Source organism: Hyla sarda, chromosome 1, assembly GCF_029499605.1.
Source record: "Hyla sarda isolate aHylSar1 chromosome 1, aHylSar1.hap1, whole genome shotgun sequence".
NCBI lineage: Eukaryota > Metazoa > Chordata > Amphibia > Anura > Hylidae > Hyla > Hyla sarda.
The window spans coordinates 524,729,855-524,751,097 of NC_079189.1; the positions used below are offsets into that span (position 1 = coordinate 524,729,855).

A 21,243-nucleotide genomic window follows, 5' to 3' on the forward strand; every position below is an offset into this window, starting at 1 on the left:
CGGGGCTGTGACATCACAATACTCCGTCCCCTGTATCACCCGTCATCAGCCTACCTCCTGACTTATATCTCTCCAATGCACTTAGAAATAGCAGCACTTTGAATATGCAGCTAATGAATTAGGCCAGCTAATAGGGGATAGGGGATAAGATGTCTAGGGGTGGAGTACCCCTTTAACCCCGTTACACGGTAACCCCGCATCATATCACGGTGGGCCCGGCATCATAGTGAACCGGGACCCACCGCTAATAGCGCGCAGCGCCGATCGCGGCGCCGCGCGCTATTAACCCTTTAGCCGCGCGCGGCTAAAAGCGAAAGTGGAACCATGCCGGTTAACTCAGTGGGCTGTTCGGGATAGCCGCGGCAAAATCGCGGCATCCCGAACAGCTTACAGGACAGCGGGAGGGCCCCTACCTGCCTCCTCGCTGTCGATTGCCGAATGACTGCTCAGTGCCTGAGATCCAGGCATGAGCAGTCATGCGGCAGAATCATCGATCACTGGTTTCCTATGAGAGTGTGTGCAGTGTTATAGGTCCCTATTCGGAAATGTCCGAATTATAAAAATATATCATTAATTAAACCGCTCGGCCAATGGCGTGCGCGCAAAAAAATTCCAAAGTCCAAAATAGTGCATTTTTGGTCACTTTTTATATCATTTAAAAATGAATAAAAAGCGATCAATAAGTCCTATCAATGCAAAAATGGTACAGTTAAAAACTTCAGATCACGGCGCAAAAAATTAGCCCTCATACCGCCCCATACACGGAAAAATAAAAAAGTTATAGGGGTCAGAAGATGACAATATTAAACGTATTAATTTTCCTGCATGTAGTTATGATTTTTTCCAGAAGTATGACAAAATCAAACCTATATAAGTAGGGTATCATTTTAATCGTATGGACCTACAGAATAAAGATAAGGTGTCATTTGTACCGAAAAATGTACTACGTAGAAACGGAAGCCCCCAAAAGTCACAAAATGGCGTTTTTTTTACATTTTGTTGCACAATGATTTTTTTTTCCGTTTCATCGTAGATTTTTGGGCAAAATGACTGACGTCATTACAAAGCAGAATTGGTGGCGCAAAAAATAAGCAATCATATGGATTTTTAGGTGCAAAATTTTAAGAGTTATGATTTTTTAAAGGCAAGGAGCAAAAAACGAAAATGCAAAAAGGGGTTAAGTAGCCGTCAATACACCCCTGAGCCGCCATGACTACCTCAGGATGCCACAACTCTCTGGGACTACTAGTGGCTCACTACCATACAGGATGGGACATTTTTAGCATCAAACAGACAAAATTTAATGATTGCAGAGAAATGGACAAGAGAATGTAGATGGCATGAACCCTACACGAAATAGAGGACATAACAGTACAGAATAAACATAACAGTAAACTAGAACTGGTCAAACATCTGTCAAGCCCTTTACAAAGCAAAAACTTGGGTTACACTGGATAGAGCAGAGAAAGAAAGTTACACACATTGGCATTACAAGTCATTCATGGATGCAATACAGAACTTTTGGACATGGTGAGAAACTTATTTTACAAAATATAATGTGTTGCCCAAAGCTGCCTCATGGCAACCAACTACCCATGTAAACAAATTATAGAGATGTTTGTCTCTAAAGGAAACAAGAGCTTGATAGCAAATTTAACCCTTTGCATGGCATCCTCTTGCCCAAGGGAGTTGTCCACACCAACTCATCAAAAGCCATAGCAGGAAAATAAATACAATATGGGTAAATACACTTCCAAAGCGGTTTCCCAAATATCTTATTATTACCAGAGTATTTAAAGGAAATCAATTGAATTGTGTTTTGGAAACCTATCCAGTGCAACTTGGCTTCAATGGGTTGTACATTAAAATGAAAAATAAAGTTTCCTCAAGATTATATTCAATTTCAGAAAAAAACTACATGGTAAAAGGTGCTGTATTAACTTAATCATCTAAAGCACAAAAGATCAATTAGAAAACATTTTGAAATTTTAAAGAGGACCATGTACCCTGCCTCTGAGATTGATAATTCTTTTTGTGTTAAAGGAGTACCCCAGGAAGTGAATTTATCAGACACTTATCCCCTACAGGGATATTCACAGGATAGGGGATAAGTGCCTGATCGTGGAGAATCCAACCTGGGAGACAATGTACTACTGGATGTCTAGATAAGGTATAACCCACTATACACAACCCACTATACACATATACAAAGAAGAATGCTTCCACCATACCACTTGCTGGTCTTTGGGGGAAGGGCTATACTTTGTTTAATATCAGCTACTAGAAAGCTTACAATACACTATAGGAATGTCACACAGGCAATACAAGTGTGAGCCTCCAATATGGCCATAACCAGAAAAGCTTTTTTTTTTTTCTTTACAGACTTCAAAGGTGTATTCCAGGAAAAAAACTTTTTTCTATATATATCAACTGGCTCCAGAAAGTTAAACAGATTTGTAAATTATCAAAGTTAGACGAAGAGAAAAGAAGTCGCACTCACCACTGGAAGCAGTATAAAAAGTCTTGTCCTTTATTCACACCGGCAGAGTGGAAAGGTAAAATGCGGTCACACACGCGGGGAGTGAGAGCAGCCGCTCTCAAGATGCGGGGGCACACCACCAACGGCAACTAGTTTCGCGTCACAGACCTGACGCTTCTTCCGGCCAAACAAGGTGCAAATTACTTTTATTAAAAAATCTTAATCCTTTCAATACTTATGAGCTTCTGAAGTTAAGGTTGTTCTTTTCTGTCTAAGTGATCTCTGATGACACCTGTCTCGGGAAACGCCCAGTTTAGAAGAGGTTTGCTATGGGGATTTGCTTCTAAACTGGGTGTTTCCCGAGACACGTGTCATCAGAGATCACTTAGACAGAAAAGAACACAATTAACTTCAGAAGCTCATAAGTACTGAAAGGATTAAGATTTTTTAATTTACAAATCTGTTTAACTTTCTGGAGCCAGTTGATATATAAAAAAAGTTTTTTTCCTGGATAACCCCTTTAATATAATTCATAAAACAAACTAAAATACTAACATGTCTTTTATGCAATTCAAGGGAAACCATCAAAATAATAATAATTTATTTCATATTCAACAGGAAATAGCAACAACTAATTGCACAACTAATACAGACAAACTTATTTTACATTTCATGAAGCCAAAAATGACGACAATATTAGTTAAAAAAAAATAATCATAGTAGTAGTAATAATAATACTAATGAAGGACAACATATGGGATTTGTAAATAACAAGTAGCATCAGGGCAGCTGCTGCTCTTGTATAACTAAACTCTCACGCAAGTTTGGGAAAATGGAAAAATGAAGGAAAACCTAATAACATAAAAGGTTGATTCTGTCATATAGCTATAACAAAATTTAGACTTCAATCTGTGGACCAACACTGCTATTCAGAATAAAAGGGGTACTCAGGAGAACTGCACTTATCAAACACTTATCCCCTATACACATGATGGGGAGTGTTTGATTGCAGGGGCCTCAACTGGAGATCTGGGGGGGGGGGAGGGGGTCTCCAGTTGGTGATCAGACACTTATCCCCTATCTTGTGAAAAGGGAATAAGTCAGTGTCTGATAAGTTCAGTTTCTCAGAGTACCCCTTTAAAGTTTTCTCCAAAGGAAGTGGATTGTGGCAAAATTGTACAAGGGAGAAAGCCAAAGGGAGTCTTTGTCTCTTCATCTTGGTGTCTTCAACTTCGAGATCAAGCAAGAGTCCCAGAGGCCAAACCCATGAAAATCAAACTGTTATAGAATGTCCCACCTTCAGATCAGACTCTCATATATGGGACAATTATGGAATATCTGTAGGCTAACTAATGAATGTCTACTTTAGAAATGTTGCCTTAAAGAGAAACTATGAAGGAGAACAGTTTGAACCACAATGTAGATTTTCACTAAAAAAAACAATAGGAAGCAGAGTCCAATCATTTTGTATGTGATTACACACATGTGCAATACATACGGGAAAAAAACGCATTGTGAACAAGGCCTTAGAAGTGCACATGAATTAAAGGGTTCTCTATGTTTCAAAAAGGTAAGTCAAGGGGTCAAGAAGTTAAGTTTATTTAACTCAACACTCAAATTGCACCCATTCAAATGGGCTGTGCCTGTTTATACACACAGGTCACTACAATGGAGACATAGAGACTATTGTATAAATGCTGATTTAGAAAAAAAACAACAAAAAAACTGAATTCTCAAAGTATGCATCTTACATAAAGAATGGTAATTTTGTCTTTTTTGTTCTAACATAAAAGGTCATTGGTAACAAGTCAACAGAATTTATTTTTATTAAGTTAAACTGGAAAAAAAATGTCAATACTTCAGATAGGGAGTCCTCAAGGGACTTTATGATTGATCTATGAGGACTTCCAACATTAGTTTATGACCCTGCTCATAACACCTCCTCCCAGAAAATAGGGATTATTATGACATTCTTATCATACTTACCTATAATTGATATTTGGATGTAGAGTACAGTACACACTGCCTTGAGAAAGTATCCATTCCCCTTGGTGTTAATATTGCTTTGTTGCATTACAATCTGGAATTAAAATGTTTTTTGGTCAATTTGTTGGACCTTTGATTAATTACCTCTGTGAGTTTTGGTTGACGGCCTTCTCTTGTCTGGTGTGTAGATGTGCCATATTCTTTCCATTTTGTTACAATGGATTTGAAGGTGCTCCATGGGATGCTTAAAACTAGGGATTTTTTTTTAAACCAACCCTGATCTCAACTCCACCACAACATTGTTTCTGACCAGTTTGGCAATCCCTTGGTCTTCACGTTGCTTGCTTTGTGGTCTCTCAGACTCAGAGGCCTTTTAGAACAAGTATACTTATACTTCCATCATCTGACACTTTGGTTGCACACAAGAGGACTGCATTCAACTCATTATGTGGCTTTTTAAGTTCATTGGTTGGACCATACCTTACTTAGAAGGGAGGAATAAAGCACTCACAACTTTTAAGTTTTGAGTTATTTCTTTTTTTCCGTCCGTATAACAATGTAAATAATAGTTTCAGGTCCCTGACGTAAAATCAAACTATCCATTTAACCCCTTAAGGACTGAGCGTTTTTCCACTTTCGTTTTTTCCTCCTTACCTTTAAAAAATCATAACCCTTTCAATTTTGCACCAAAAAATCCATATGATAGCTTATTTTTTGCTATGATAGTCCATATGATAATCCATATGATAGTCATTTTACCCAAAAAACTATGGCGAAATGGAAAAAATAATCCTTGTGTGACACAATTGAAGAAAAAACACAATTTTGTAAGTTTTGGGGGCTTCCGTTTCTACGCAGTAAATTTTTCGGTAAAAATGACACCTTATCTTTATTCTGTAGGTCCATACGATTAAAATGATACCCTACTTAAATGATCTTTATTCACTATTTTTTTTCACTTTGTTTTCGCAATGTTATAGCTCCCATAAGGGGCTATAACACTGCACCCACTGATCTTTTACATTGAAGTTTTAATGCAACAAAATAAGAAAAATACCAAAGAGGGGTGGAAATTATTTTCAAAGCAATGTATATATCTGTCCTGCAAATAGCATGAAAATTGTGCAATATTTGAAATATTTAAAGAGTTAAAGTGAATATGTTAAAACTCTAAAGTCAGCAAGGAAATTACAGTGTTAGAAGTCAGCTCCAGTGGTGGTAAAGCAGACAGCGGTGCATCCTAAGAACTCGGAAATGTCCCAATGAATAATACAGGCACAGATTTTCCTTTGCAAATCACAGATGATATATGTTACTAAACCATCACAGAAGATTTCTATGCGTCTGAAGTGTGAGAGCTTAAGTAAGAACATCTTCATGGAAAACATATGTTAATCCGTAAGCAGAACCCCCTGCTGGATTTCTTTGTTTTCTGATTCAGGAAATAAACAAATCTAAACAATAAGAAAATACAGTGCATCCATTTCCTGCGGATTATTTATATTGTAATTCATGTGAACAAAGAGCTGTTCTAGCGAAAATAACCAGAACGGGATGCGTTTCGGGAACATTTAGCAGTACGTCCAATATTTATGCCTTTTTGCGACATGGGGTAAAAAGTGGGACAGAAAGTCAATGTCAGATCGCTGAAACATACAGGATTTGAAAAATTATATTTGATATTCATTCTCCTTGCGTGACCTCTCTGTGAATATGTTTACTTGGTAAACAAAAAGTAAACATACTTTGCATAATGCCTACATTATTTTGTATATCCTTTTCTCATACCAATGCCAGGCCAGGCCTCAGTAATTGAATAACATTCATAGCAGATGCAAGAGGTAGTTCAATTCCATCCAAAGAAGTAACTTTACCTTATACCTAGGACATACAAACCTACGTATTCTGGTAATGGCACATTTACCATTATGAATTGCTGATAATAGCAAGGGAAGTGTCCCATGCTAGGTCTCATATACAAAACTGTATGAAAAATACTATACCATATGACACTCTGTAAAGATATTCAATCTGAATAAGTAAATATAAGTAATATCATACTGCTATTTGAATGATTCCACATAAAGTTTATTAAAGGTATCTTATTGGTTCTGTACACTTCTGCATGCGTTCTCAAGGAGAATTAAAGTAGACAGTAATTTTCCCATTAAAGTGTACCTGTCGTCAACAAAAACTTTTTACATAATGTAGATAATACTATTATATGTATATACAGCAGCTATTGCCTGTGTGTCTCTGTGAGGAGTCCAAATACAGGAAGTGAGGGTGCACAAGCAGGGCTCTGTACACTGAGGACAAGCAAGGCTCTGTACACTGAGGATAAGCAAGACTCTGTACACTGAGGACAAGCAGGGCTCTGTACACTGAGGACAAGCAGGGCTCTGTGCAGTGTGGACAAGCAGGGCTCTGGGCACTGAGGACAAGCAGGGCTCTGGGCATTGAGGACAAGCAGGGCTCTGGGCACTGAGGACAAGCAGGGCTCTGGGCACTGAGGACAAGCAGGGCTCTGGGCACTGAGGACAAGCAGGGCTCTGGGCACTGAGGACAAGCAGGGCTCTGGGCACTGAGGACAAGCAGGGCTCTGGGCACTGAGGACAAGCAGGGCTCTGGGCACTGAGGACAAGCAGGGCTCTGGGCACTGAGGACAAGCAGGGCTCTGGGCACTGAGGACAAGCAGGGCTCTGGGCACTGAGGACAAGCAGGGCTCTGGGCACTGAGGACAAGCAGGGCTCTGGGCACTGAGGACAAGCAGGGCTCTGGGCACTGAGGACAAGCAGGGCTCTGGGCACTGAGGACAAGCAGGGCTCTGGGCACTGAGGACAAGCAGGGCTCTGGGCACTGAGGACAAGCAGGGCTCTGGGCACTGAGGACAAGCAGGGCTCTGGGCACTGAGGACAAGCAGGGCTCTGGGCACTGAGGACAAGCAGGGCTCTGGGCACTGAGGACAAGCAGGGCTCTGGGCACTGAGGACAAGCAGGGCTCTGGGCACTGAGGACAAGCAGGACTCTGGGCACTGAGGACAAGCAAGACTCTGGGCACTGAGGACAAGCAGGGCTCTGGGCACTGAGGACAATCAGGGCTCTGGGCACTGAGGACAATCAGGGCTCTAGGCACTGAGGACAAACAGGGCTCTGGGCACTGAGGACAAGCAGGGCTCTGGGCACTGAGGACAAGCAGGGCTCTGGGCACTGAGGACAAGCAGGGCTCTGTACACTGAGGACAAGCAGGGCTCTGTACACTGAGGACAAGCAGGGCTCTGTACACTGAGGACAAGCAGGGCTCTGTGCACTGAGGAAAAGCAGGGCTCTGTGCAGTGAGGCTCTGTGACATGCCATGGGCTTACACATAAGGTTGATTTACAAGCTTGACAAGCCAAAAGCCTGCACAGAGCCGTGCTTGCCCTGCGCTCACTTCCCATGAAATGTTCTGCAATGTTGTCTATGGTTAAAAGACAAAATACAGCATCAGTTAAAGATCGGAAGTCATGATCTTCTCATATGGTAGCTTTTGACCTCCATGTAAACGCAAGGCATCACATGCGGAGCGTGGTAAGTCAATGCAATATTGTCAGCCATATTTTATAGACCACATTAAAATGGTATAGATCTGTACCACATGGAAGCCAAAGACTACTAAGGGGGAAAAAGGCTTCAATGTAAACAACAGGATATGAATTACAAAGAGGTCTAAAATGTTACATGCATATACTGTATCTGACATGGGCTGCAAGGCTAAAGGTTGCACCATTCGATTAAAAATAATAATGGTTTGAACCATTTTCCTGGAGTCTTACATATAAAATCCGCTGGTGGTAAAACTAGCAAAATAGGTAACCTAACACAATGCCATGTGAAAAGAATTCTTATGGATTCCTATGAAATGTATAATGCGTTCAAAAAATCTTTAGACTTTTTCACTTTTTTTGATTTTGTTATGTTCAGGAATTGTGCTAAAAATCCGAAAAAAATACTGAAAACAGAATTTAGAAAATGTTACTGGAGCTGCAGTGTGACTGTCGTCTACGGAAGCACCCGGCCCAATGTGTGATATGTAGCTCAGCAAATTGCTGGCCAAGGCGGGAGAGCACTGAGCTGCAGTATGACAAATTGGGCCGGGTGCTTCTGTAGACGACAGTCTTGCTGCAGCTCCAGGAAGACGATCGCTGCGGGGAACCGGAGAAGGATATCGGAGGCACCTGTGGGCACAGGAGGTAAGTGGATAGTTGATTTTTTTTTTTTTTTTTATATATCCCACACAATGGCCATCCTGCCAGCATTCTGATTTAATCTATATAGGGAGATAGCTGTCTTGAGAGAATGTAATGTTTCACATTTAGCAAGACATTTATTACACTTTGGCAGCATCCACTTGTAGATAAAAGTTCTATTATCTACCAGAGAAGACTGCTGGGGATAAAATATGACTGCATCTTCTACTGATGCACATATAAGATTATAAGCAGTATTTTGGTTTAGTGCTAAGCATTATTATGTGGCTGAGGACCTGGATTTAATTCTGGCCAAGAACAATATATGCATGGACTTTCTATGGTCACCCTGTGTTTATGTGGTTTTCCTCAGAAAAAAATAAAATAAAAAATAAAACACTGATAGGTTGCTCTGGAAAATAGATTGTGAGTCCTAATGGGGACAGGAGCCAATGTGAGTGATGATAGGTTCTGTACAGTGCTATGGAATATGTCAGTGCTATATAAACAAAGCTTTTCTATACATGTCCATCATCATTTCTTTGATCACTGCAGATACAGTACTCACCGAAACATCCTTTAATGTTTTCTCATATGTAAAGCAATACATTTCAGGGTTTTCTTCATCTTTCACAAGGTCAAAGCTATATTTGCTGCCTGTCTGTTGAACAGTAATAAGCGCTTTTTTTAACTCTTCGATATACTTTGAATGCTCCATCTCCATATCGGCAGCTTCCTTGGACAAATCCTCCTTGGACACTTTTAGAGAAAAAAAAAAGTAGAATTTCACATGTAAGCAAACCAGCAGTAGATTACTTTGATTATTGTCATAGGATATTGTGATGTTTTGTTTAACCTTTTCCATGTAATTTTCAAACTAGATGGTGCCGTGATATTATTTTACATTGATTATAACAATTATTCTTTAAGTCAGCAGAAGAAAACAAAGGAACTGCAATGTATATTACCAGTAACATGCATCACCATTCTGTTGTTAAGATGGATTGCATCAACGTAACACAAATAAATGGCAAATTACAGAGTGGGGCATAGAGACTGACAACTTTTTATTACATTGTTGTGATGACGTATACATCTTTTACATCTAGTATATTTTACAAATTTTACAACTAAGAGTTACATTCAAGCTAAAGCAAACATTATATGCTACAGGAAAAAGGAGGCATGCTTGTTGGTTTCATTTATAAAGACCACCGTGAGGAAAAAATCTGTAGGAGAAAAAAGGGGAGAAGACTGATACCGGCGCCTAGTGCATTACCCTTGGTAGCAGGAGCAGTGGGGTCCAAGGATTGGCCCAAGAACCATATAGATGGCCGCTCACCTTGAAAAAGATAAATGAAAACCTTCTGCCCCAGTGATAAAGGGGTACTGTGTAAAGGTAGAGTCACTGGTTGCCTTCTGGGTTGCAGGGAACAGCTATACTGCTGTCGTGGTGCAGAGGAGGAGAAGCTTGAAAGAAACCCCTTTAGAGATGGCGCTGCAGCTCCCTCAAAATTAAAAGGATGGACTGGATATATTTTAAAAGGTTCACAGTGGAACCACTTTTATTGAGTAAAGAAAAATAATAAAAGATGAGATGTTTCGTTTTGGGAGGTGCCCTCCCTTCCTCAGATCAGGATGCTTACTGTTAATAATGTGGAAATATATATACATAAAAAAAATGCCAAAGTGAAAGTTAAGGGGCGTGATTTAGTGACATCATACAGGTAAGAAAACTCAGAATCAATAGTTACAATATAATCAATAATGTACCAGTTTTTAGTTTATACTAGCTGAATACCCGGTTTGCCGGTTTTTCCTTCCTCATCCTTGTTGGGGAGGAAAATCAACAAAGGAGGAAGCTTTTGACTTCATATCCCGTCCTCATATATTGTTGTCATCCCAACCCCATATCCCGGCCTCATACCCCGACCTCCTATCCAGTCCTCCTATCCCCTCCTCCTATCTCAACCTCCTATCCCGACCTCCTATCTCGTCCTCCTATCCCGTCCTCCTATCCCGAACCTCCTACCCCGAACCTCCTATCCCGACCTCCTATCCAGTCCTCCTATCCTGACCTCCTATCTCGTCCTCCTATTCCATCCTCCTATCCCAACCTCATATACCGTCCTCCTATCCCGACCTCCTATCCCGTCCTCCTGTCCCGACCTCCTGTCCCGACCTCCTATTCCTTCCTAATCCTTTTTGGAGAGGAAAATAAACAAAGGAGGAAGCTTTTGACTTCATATACCGTCCTCATATATTGTTGTCATATCCCGACCCCACATCCAGACCTCCTGTCTCGCCCTCCTATCCCGACCTCCTATCCGGTCCTGCTATCCCGTCCTCGACCTCCTATCCCGACCTCCTATCCCGTCCTCCTATGCCGACCTCCTATCCCGACCTCCTATCCCGACCTCCTATCCCGACCTCCTATCCCGTCCTCCTATCCCGTCCTCCTATCCCGTCCTCCTATCCCGTCCTCCTATCCCGACCTTCTATCCCGTCCTCCTATCCCGACCTCCTTTCCCGACCTCCTTTCCCGACCTCCTATCCCTTCCTCCTATCCCGACCTCCTATCCCGACCTCCTTTCCCGACCTCCTTTCCCTTCCTCCTATCCAGACCTCCTATCCCGTCCTCCTATCCCGACCTCCTTTCCCGTCCTCCTATCTCGACCTCCTATCCCGTCCTCCTATCTCGACCTCCTATCCCAACTTCCTATCTCGACCTCCTATCCCGTCCTCATATCTCGACCTATCTTGACCTCCTATCCAGACCTCCTATCCCGTCCTCCTATCCCGACCTCCTTTCCCGACCTCATATCTCGACCTCATATCTCGATCTCCTATCTTGACCTCATATTTCAATTTCCTATCTTGACCTCCTATCCCGTCCTCCTATCTCTACCTCCTATCCCAACCTTCTATTCAGACCTCCTATCCCGTCCTCCTATCCAGACCTCCTATCCCGTCCTCATATCCCGTCCTCCTATCCCAACCTTCTATCCCGACATCCTATCTCGACCTCATATCACGTCCTCTTATCCCATCCTCCTATCACGACCTCCCATCCTGACTCGTAATATGTGTACCAGGTAATGAAATAGCTCCAGCCTAACAGAAATTAGATGGGAACATACATTTCCCATTGATTTGCATGGGACTATAAAAAAAAAAAAAAAACCTGACCCTCACAAATGGGGGTAATTAAGGGTTAAATTAACTATCCTATATTTTAAGTGGACATATAAGTAACATGTGACCAAGTATTATCGAAATATCTCCAGCCGTTTGGAAGTTATGCAGTAACATATATTTCCCATTGACTTGCATGGGACTTTAAACATAAGTCCCACCCCTGGCAAATGGGGGTGAGTAAGGGTTAAATTACCTATCCTATGTTTGTTGTTGACATATAAGTAACGTGTGCCATGTTTCATGTTAATATCTTTAGCCGTATGAAAGTTTTTGTGGAACATACATACATACATACACACACACACACGTTGAGTTTTATATATATATATATATATATATATATATATATATATATAGATAGATATATATAAATATATATATATATATATTTATATATAGATAGATTGTGTGCATTTAATAAAGAAAGCATATAGAAATTCACATAAATAATTGTTATATTTAAAAGAGACTCGCTCATTCATATGTACGGGAGATGCAGGCCCGGAAGTGCTCACCTGACAGGTGTTTTTTTTTTATGTATATATATGTCCACATGATTAACAGTAAGCATCCTGATCTGAGGAAGGGAGGGCACCTCCCGAAACACGTCATCTCATCTTTTATTATTTTTCTTTACTCAATAAAAGTGGTTCCACTAGGAACCTTTTAAAATATATCCAGTCCCTCCTCTTCATTTTGAGGGAGCCGCAGCGCCATCTCTAAAGGGTTTTCTTTCAAGCTCCTACCGTGAGGAAAAAAGGAAAACTTATCTTAAAAACTTAAATATACAATTAACTGAAAAGATGGAAATGTCCTGTTAGGAAGACGCACAATATCATTTCATCTTCCCATTTTAGGAGTTCTATTCTTTGAGTGTCAACATGATCTTCCTGCGAACATTCTCAATCATAGTATTAGTCTGACTAGTATCGGAGCTCTTCACCTAAATATAGAGGGTAGATTACATCTGACCCTAAATCAAAACCACTGAAAAATCTTTTAACTGTTAACAGATAAGATGCAGACGATTTTACTTTGAGAAGGCTACGATTATTTTACATCCTCTGCTTTTGAGAGCAGAATCTTTTTTTTATTTTTGACATAGCCAAATGAGTGTTTCATTTATGCAGGACGAGTAGAAATTTTGTGTTTAAGGGTACCTCTAATGGTGCTCCCAGTGGCAGGATATGGCCGAAAATATTGAGACTGCTTCTGATCTTGTGACTTGCTTGCAGACTATCGTGATCTGGTGACGGAGTTGTCAGAAGTCCCATACAAGTCTATAGTCTGCAAGTAATCCACAGAAGCAGTCCCAATATTTTTGGCCATATCCTGCCAGCTGGGGGGAAACCATTAGAGGTACCCTTCGGAGTCCTTTTGCTGTATGGAACAGAGCAGCAGAAAGCACTCTTACATTTTCTTATTTTAACATTGTATCCAATGGGTACCACTGTATTTCGGCCTAGACTGTATCCTACAGGTCAGTATAATTATAGAGATGCCAGACTTTTAGAGTTTTTATGTTTCACTACTTTTGCCATGACTTTTCTATTTTTCCATCAACAGAGCTAAGTGAGGATTTTGCTTTTTTTGCAGGATTAATTACCATTCTGGGAATACAAACAAATTTTGATTATTTTTTTTTACAGGGTAAACAAACAACAGTAATTCTGACATAGTTTGGGTTATGACAGAAGAATACATTATAATTTGTATTGTTTTGTTTGGCAATAAAGTTTGTTTTTCCTATTTTCAAACAATGTATTCTTATTATTATTATTATTTTTTTTTTTTTTTTAAGTTTCACTAGGGGATTTGAACAATACTTCTGACTGCAGTGTATTATGCCAGTTAGCATAACACTAATAGACTTTCTATTATGTATGAAGAAATCAGACTTTCTTTAGGCGTTTGGCTGCCATGACAACCATTCAGAACACAGCTGGGCAGGAAGGTATCTATGGGAGGAAAAGATGGAGTAACCAAGGGAGCCCCCTATCTCTACTTAGAAGTTACTGACAATGGCGGCAACAGTACCTTACTTGTTAGATTAGTTAATCCAAGCCATATCAGCAGAATATTGCGGTTGTGCAAATTTAGAGTTTCGTTTTCACTTGCTGACCCTTCCCAAATTCTACTTCTAAGATCTACCATATGGTTAGTATAGTGATTACCAATGCTATTACCATGGGGGAACCTGTGAACAATTTTTGCAGTAGGGGTAAGTAAATAAATGTTGTCTAGGGCTGTATTTAGGGTGAGATGCATTGACAGTGAGAAAGCATCGTGCACTGGCTAAGTGGGCATTTTTTGAGGATTGAGATGCAAACAGCAGGAAGAACTGCTCAGTCTGGACTGGGGACCATCGAAACAGACACTCCTTTGGGTTAGGGCAAGTGAGTATCTTTTTCATTTTTTACCCAGCCAAAGCTAATAAGCATGGGACAATCCCTTCAAGAAACGGTACTTTATCTAAGCAGAGTACAGAAAGATAGTGTATAGTCTTGATACCATAGATCATTTAACCAGATTTTCTCTGCTTGAGGAACAGAATAACTGAACTATGATAAAAAGTGATTTTGTCCTAACTTTAGACATCCCAGCTAAGGCTACTTTCACACTACCGTTGTCACCTTGTAGTGTGGCGGCCCTCGGGGAAAATGGCGGAAGAAAAAAACGGGCCACATTGACTATAATGGTGTCCATCGGGACCCACTGTTGCCCATTGCGCCCCGTCAAAGTAAAAAAAAAAAAAGCATTTTAAAAAGAGAGTTTGACGGCCGTTCTTGACGGGGTGCAGCGGCAGTGTGAAAGTAGCCTAAGCGTGGTGCTAGTGTCTCCACCCATTGTAATTTGTGCTATATATTCATGAAAAGAGCACAAATGCTAAGAAATCTGGCCCACTGTTTCAGATGTATATGGTCACATTCAAATGTGGCTAATTTGTTACAGGTTTTTTGCGGACAGTCTGCACTGTAAGTCACAATTTTAAGAGATTTTCTAAATCCCATCAACACATAGTGGAAATAATTTTAAGCATAAACAAAGGCATGCAGCCTCAGTATCTACGATCCATGTGGATATAGAAAGGATCTACACAAGAGAAGGACAAATATGTAATATTTTCAGCTCCAAAAATCATTTAAAAATTACGATAGATATACTAGAAATACAATAATTTACATAAAGGCAGTTTTCAGAATTTACCTTCACTAGTCCATGCATTCTGCCCATCACAGAGTGTTACATTAAATCCATTGCCTAAATCTTGCTTCCATTCAATTTGAAGAAAATATGTAGCTTCAGGTTTAGATACAATAGTGATTTTCCTCACTTTTCTCTCCATGTTGAGCTGTAAACACAAATAGTTGCATGGATTAAATATTATTAAAAGATATATAAAATTATAGGAGATATAAGTAAAAATAGACAAAGACTTCAGTCAAACCTAAAGGGAACTGGTCTCTAGTTTCATGCTGCCCCAACCACAGGCAGCATGAAACATTGGCAGGCTTCCCCATCACAACCATAGATGTTTATGTTAGAAAAACCTATCAGTGATTTACACAGGCAGCATGAAACTAGCGATAGGTTAATTTATCCATGTAACAAGTAAATACAAAACAGAACAATACAAATTGATGTAAAATCCAAATAAAACCCTGCAATGTCTCATCCTAATATCACTTTGTATTGTTTTATTTTTGCATTCACTTTTTACATGGATAAATTAAAGTTTGGGGCTTTTAAGGGAGTACTCCAGTGGGAAAAAAATATTCTAATCAACTGGTGCCAGAAAGTTAAACAGATTTGTAAATTACTTCTATATAAAAATCTTAATCCTTCCAGCAGTACTTATCAGCTGAAGTATAGTTCTTTTCTGTCTGACCACAATGCTCTCTGCTGACACCTCTGTCAGTGTCATAAACTGTCCAGAGCAGGGGAGGTTTGCTATGAGGATGAGAATTTGTACCTGATCCGGACAGTTCCTGACAACGGACTACAAGGGCAGGATCTGCTCCCCTAGTATAAATGCACAACCGCAATTTGGGGTTGAGCACCTCCAGCGTTTTGAGACCATGTTTTTGTTGATGTTTAAACTTTATACTTGGACGTGTGTAAACTCCATAGTTCATGCGCCTTGAATATCTTCAGGGCAGCATTAGGGTAGCACCTGTGAGGCCATGCACCTATATCAGCCAACTCAGGTAGGGCTTGCAGCTTGCCTCCCTCCTCCCATTGTATGTGTGCTCAGTCACGCTGGAGGGTACCTGGGAGGAGGCTGTGAGTCGACTGAATGCTGACGTAATTGCCCACTGGCCCCTGTTTTGCTTATCACACACAGGTAGGATTAGCGTTAGGTCCCGCGCCATTTTGAGAAACCTTGGCGTTGGTGTGCAGGCTCTGGTATGTCCTTCATATAAGGATATACTGGCGAATGTCTCAATTTTAACATCAGTGTTGAGGGATAGCCAATGTCATTGTATACATCAACCACAGTAGTGCACCCATATTCCTGTATTGTATTATCTGTATGAAAAGTCAAACTATAAATTACATAAAAACACCAAATTTTAACACCAAATATCATAAAAACTTACAACCACATAATAATTATAACTTTCATCCTCACATCCAAAATGAATTTCACTGTCGCATCCACACTAAAAACTACCCCAATTAACTTCTTATTCTACTAAAGGCCTAAAAAGTCTTCTAAATGCCTAAAAGCATGTCTACGAAGGAAGATCATCCTTAAAGGGGACATCCAGGAATAGAAAAAAGGGAGCTTTTTTTCCCCCCCCAAAAACAGCAGTACCCCTGTCCTCAGGTTGTGAGTGGTAGAACACCTAGTGTAGCAATAACATGATTACATGAATGTGAACAGATAATTGAATGAATGATGGAAAGGAGAGGACATTGTTCAGAGTGTAGTGTGCCCAAGTGGAACATCCACTTAACCTCTTACTGATAAAGACTGCAGTCTAAGTCGCAGCCACATATGTTAAGGTGTAGAACTTAAAGGAGTACTCTAGAGCAAAGTTATTTTATGGCATTGTAAAGACAGCAAGAAGTTATATAAGAAAGTCAATTGCCTCCATTGTCTCACTTGCATGCATCCCCGACTTTGCCGATATCCGGAAGTACAGCCTGTCTGCCACAATTGTGAATTTCATTCCCTGTGTGTTCGGCCAACCGCGCCATCTTTGTAACGAAACGTCACCGCTCTCATCATCCTCCCCTCTCTCAGCCGTCCCCCCTCCCTGCGATCCGATCACTCCCATCCTTTACATATTCATATACTCATCATTTGCACAGCCGTCATTGGCTGGGCTGTGCAAACACGTCAGAATACCCTTTCAAACAGTAAAACAATGTATTACAAACACGTTCTCTTTTATGTATATATATCTTTTCAAAACAGAGTGTCTCCAGCGATTGCAAAACTACAACTCCCAGCCGGACTGGACATGCTGGGAGTTGTAGTTTTGCAACAGCTGGAGGCACCCTGGTTGGGAAACACTGTATTATACACTTGAGGGGGGAAAGGAATTTATTACAGAAGTGAGCCTGTGTCCTGTCTGGTACCTGTCTCAGGCACCAGAGAGATATAGCTATGAGAGCAGTGTGTGCTCAAATAGCTGCATCTCTGCTGTGAGCCGAGTACAGCGTCGGAGCTCACTTTGATGTGTGTTTCCCTCGGTACATACACTGCTCAAAAAAATAAAGGGCACAATAAGATAACACATCCTAGATCTGAATGAATGAACTAATCGTATGAAATACTTTCGTCTTTACATAGTTGAATGTGCTGACAACAAAATCACACAAAAATTATCAATGGAAATAAAATGTATCAACCCATGGAGGTCTGGATATGGAGTCACACTCAAAATCAAAGTTGAAAACCGCACTACAGGCTGATCCAACTTTGATGTAATGTCCTTAAAACAAGTCATAATGAGGCTCAGTAGTGTGTGTGGCCTCCACGTGCCCGTATGACCTCCCTACAATGCCTGGGCATGCTCCTGATGAACTGGCGGATGGACTCCTGGGGGCTGTCCTCCCAGACCTTGACTAAAGCATCCGCCAACTCCTGGACAGTCTGTGGTGCATCATGACGTTGGTGGATGGCGCGAGGCATGATGCCCAAGATGTGTTCAATCGGATTCAGGTCTGGGGAACGGGCGGGACAGTCCATAGGATCAATGCCTTCCTCTTTGAAGAACTACTGACACACTCCAGCATCATGAGGTCTAGCATTGTCTTGCATTAGGAGGAACCCAGGGCCAACAGCACTAGCATATGGTCTCACAAGGCGTATGAGGATCTCATCTCAGTACCTAATGGAAGTCAGGCTACATCTGGCAAGCACATGGAGGGCTATGTGGCCCCCAAAGAAATGCCACCCCACCCCATTACTGACCCACCGCCAAACTGGTCATTTTGGAAGATGTTGCAGGCAGCAGAACGTTCTCCAAAGTGTCTCCAGACTCTGTCACGCCTGTCACATGTGCTCAGTGTGAACCTGCTTTCATTTGTGAAGAGCAGAGGGCAAATGTCATATGTCTTGCACGGTATTGGGCTGTAAGCACAACCCCCACCTGTCGATGTCGGACCCTCATGGAGTCTGTTTCTGACCATTTGAGTGGACACATGCACATTTGTGGCCTGTTGGAGGTAATTTTGCAGGGCTCTGGCAGTGCTCCTCCTGCTCCTCCTTGCACAAAGGCAAAGATAGCGGTCCTGCTGCTTGGTTGTTGCCCTCCTACAGCCTCCTCCATGTCTCCTTATGTACTGGCCTGTCTCCTGGTAGTGCCTCCATGCTCTGGACACTACGCCGACAGAAACAGCAAACCTTCTTAACACAGCTCGCACTGATGTGCCATCCTGGATGAGCTGCACTACCTGAGCCACTTGTGTGGGCTGTAGACTCAGTCTCATGCTACCACTAGAGTGAAAGCACCTCCAGTATTCAAAAGTGACCAAAACATCAGCCAGGAAGCATAGGAACTGAGAAGCGGTCTGTGGTCACCACCTGCAGAACCACTCCTTTATTGGGGGTGTCTTGTTAATAGCCTATAATTTCTACCTGTTGTCTGTTCCATTTGCACAACAGCATGTGAAACTGATTGTCAATCAGTGTTGCTTCCTGATTGGACAGTGTGATTTCACAGTAGTGTGATTGACTTCGAGTTACATGGTGTTGTTTAAGTGTTCCCTTTATTTTTTTGAGCAGTGTATTTTACGTGTGATATTCTCCTTTGCCTCTTTCTCCGGTGCGATCACGCACAACTGCCTCACTGTATGCTGACCTCAAGAGGTTATCTGGGTAGCCCTGTGCCCTAAATCGATCATGGAGGTTCCTGGCCTCCCTGTGAAAAATGATGTTGAAGGAGCAGTTTTGCCGGATATTGGGCCTTAAAAGGGTATACCATGAATATTTTTTATTTTTTTTACAAAAAATGAAACAGATTTGTAAATTCCTTCTATTAAAAAATCTCAATCCTACCAGTACTTAGCTGCTGAAGTTGAGTTTTTCTTTTCTGTCTGATAACAGTGGTCTCTGCTGACACCTCTGTCTGTCTCAGGAACTGTCCAGAGTAGCAGCAAATCCCCATAGCAAACCTCTCCTGCTCTGGACAGTTCCTGAGACAGACAAAGGTGTCAACAGAGAGCACTGTTTGTCAGACAGAAAAGAACAACTCAACTTCATCAGCTGATAAGTACTGGAAGGATTAAAAAAAATTTAATGGAAGTAATTTACAAATCTGTTAAAAGGGGTACTCTGGCCCTAATACATCTTATCCCCTATCCAAAGGTAGGGGATAAAATGTATGATTGCTGGAGACCCTCGCAATCTGTCATGACGCACCCACCTTTGGAGGCTCCGAGTGTGACGACCACGGGGCTGGAGTATCGTGACCTCATGACTCTGCCCCCGTGTGACGTCTCGCCCCGCCCCCTCAATGCAAGTATATGGGAGGGGGCGTGACAGCCAGTTTATAGGAATTTTTTTTTTCATGGAATACCCCTTTAATTCAACAGGGCTGGATGATGACTATCCCATTTCAAAAGACTGTAACCTGCCATTGATTCATTGGGAAAATAATCACCACCACCTCCTCCCTGTGGTCTAAAAACTTAAATAATGTTTTACAACAGTTTGTAGTCAGCACCTGTTCGGCAAACTATAATCAGTCATAAAATACAGCTCTATATAGTAAAATTTCAAGATAGAGAACTAAACCACTGTTTAAGTAACAATAAGAAAATAGTCTTGCTTGGTGCCTTTAAAAAAAACTTGACAGATGCCAAATAAATAAAAAAAATTTTAGGTGTTTCTCAGGGGCAGTTAAAGGAAAGTAGTTCATGGCTAATCTAATTTTTTGATACAGTATTTTAGAGTCTTAAACTCCTATAACCCTCCATACATATTTGGCTACATTAAGACTTTTTGGTCAACTTTACAAACGTGTGATATATCTTGCAATCTGACCCTTTATTGTTTTCAAATGAAGTATAACTGATGAGAACATTTTTACTTTGGTACAGAATATCACATAAATAAACAAGGGACAGACGACAAGACTCCAATACTACTAGTTAAAAGAATCAACTTTTTACATGTGTTTACTTTATCTTGGGAACTATTTTTCTACCAGTTTGGGCTGGACAATTTACCACCTCTGAGATGGTCAAATTGAAATATTTTTTTGTTTTTTTTTTCTTTTCATTTTTCTCTAAGCTTCTCTTTTATTTTATTATTTACTACTTTTTGTCTGTTTTTGTTAATACTGTGATTGCTTAATCCAAACTGCTTTAGGATTTACTACAAAATAAAACGCACACAACAATACAGTCCGATATCCCAAGTACATGATTGTATTCTATTACCAGGAAATAGCTAAATAAATGTAATTGCTAATCTGTAACTGTCAGGCCCAAGGCCTGATTATTAAAATCCTATATGTGTATTATAAATTATAACTGTGTGTGATGTATTATCCAAGACATGGGTAAGAGGTCATTCAGACGGTGTATCCTTTGTTTTTTGTGTATTGCATTTTATTGGGGGTCTGGCTGTTTGTTTGTATCTCCTTTGAAGTCATGCACTCTGGTCTCATCATATAATCAAAGAGATAAGGGGTCAGGAAGAGAGATGCCCCACCTGGTGGGATCAGAGGGGAGGGGGGGGGGGGGGGGAGTGGAGTTTCCCTCCAAAGAAGCAGATAAGACTTAAAATGCTGGACTCAACTGTTGTTGAAGGCTGTGCAACAAGCTGACAAGACCATCCTAAGAACAGCTGGAACTCACTCTCATGGACTGCTATATCATCATGCTGTAAGAA

General features: G+C 40.9%; 1 protein-coding gene across 10 annotated transcripts in view; it reads right to left on the minus strand.

Moving 5' to 3' along the window:
• Positions 1–21,243, minus strand: part of XRCC4 (X-ray repair cross complementing 4) — a 463,477-nt gene that overhangs the window by 383,188 nt on the left and 59,046 nt on the right. For all 10 annotated transcript variants that reach the window (XM_056538968.1, XM_056538978.1, XM_056538935.1 and 7 more), the window contains 2 exons: positions 15,099–15,243; positions 9,262–9,452 (listed from right to left, as the gene is read on the minus strand). In XM_056538968.1, the coding sequence (XP_056394943.1) occupies positions 9,262–9,452; positions 15,099–15,237 (330 nt within the window). In that variant the 5' untranslated portion in view covers positions 15,238–15,243. The remainder of the gene's footprint in view (positions 1–9,261; positions 9,453–15,098; positions 15,244–21,243) is intronic.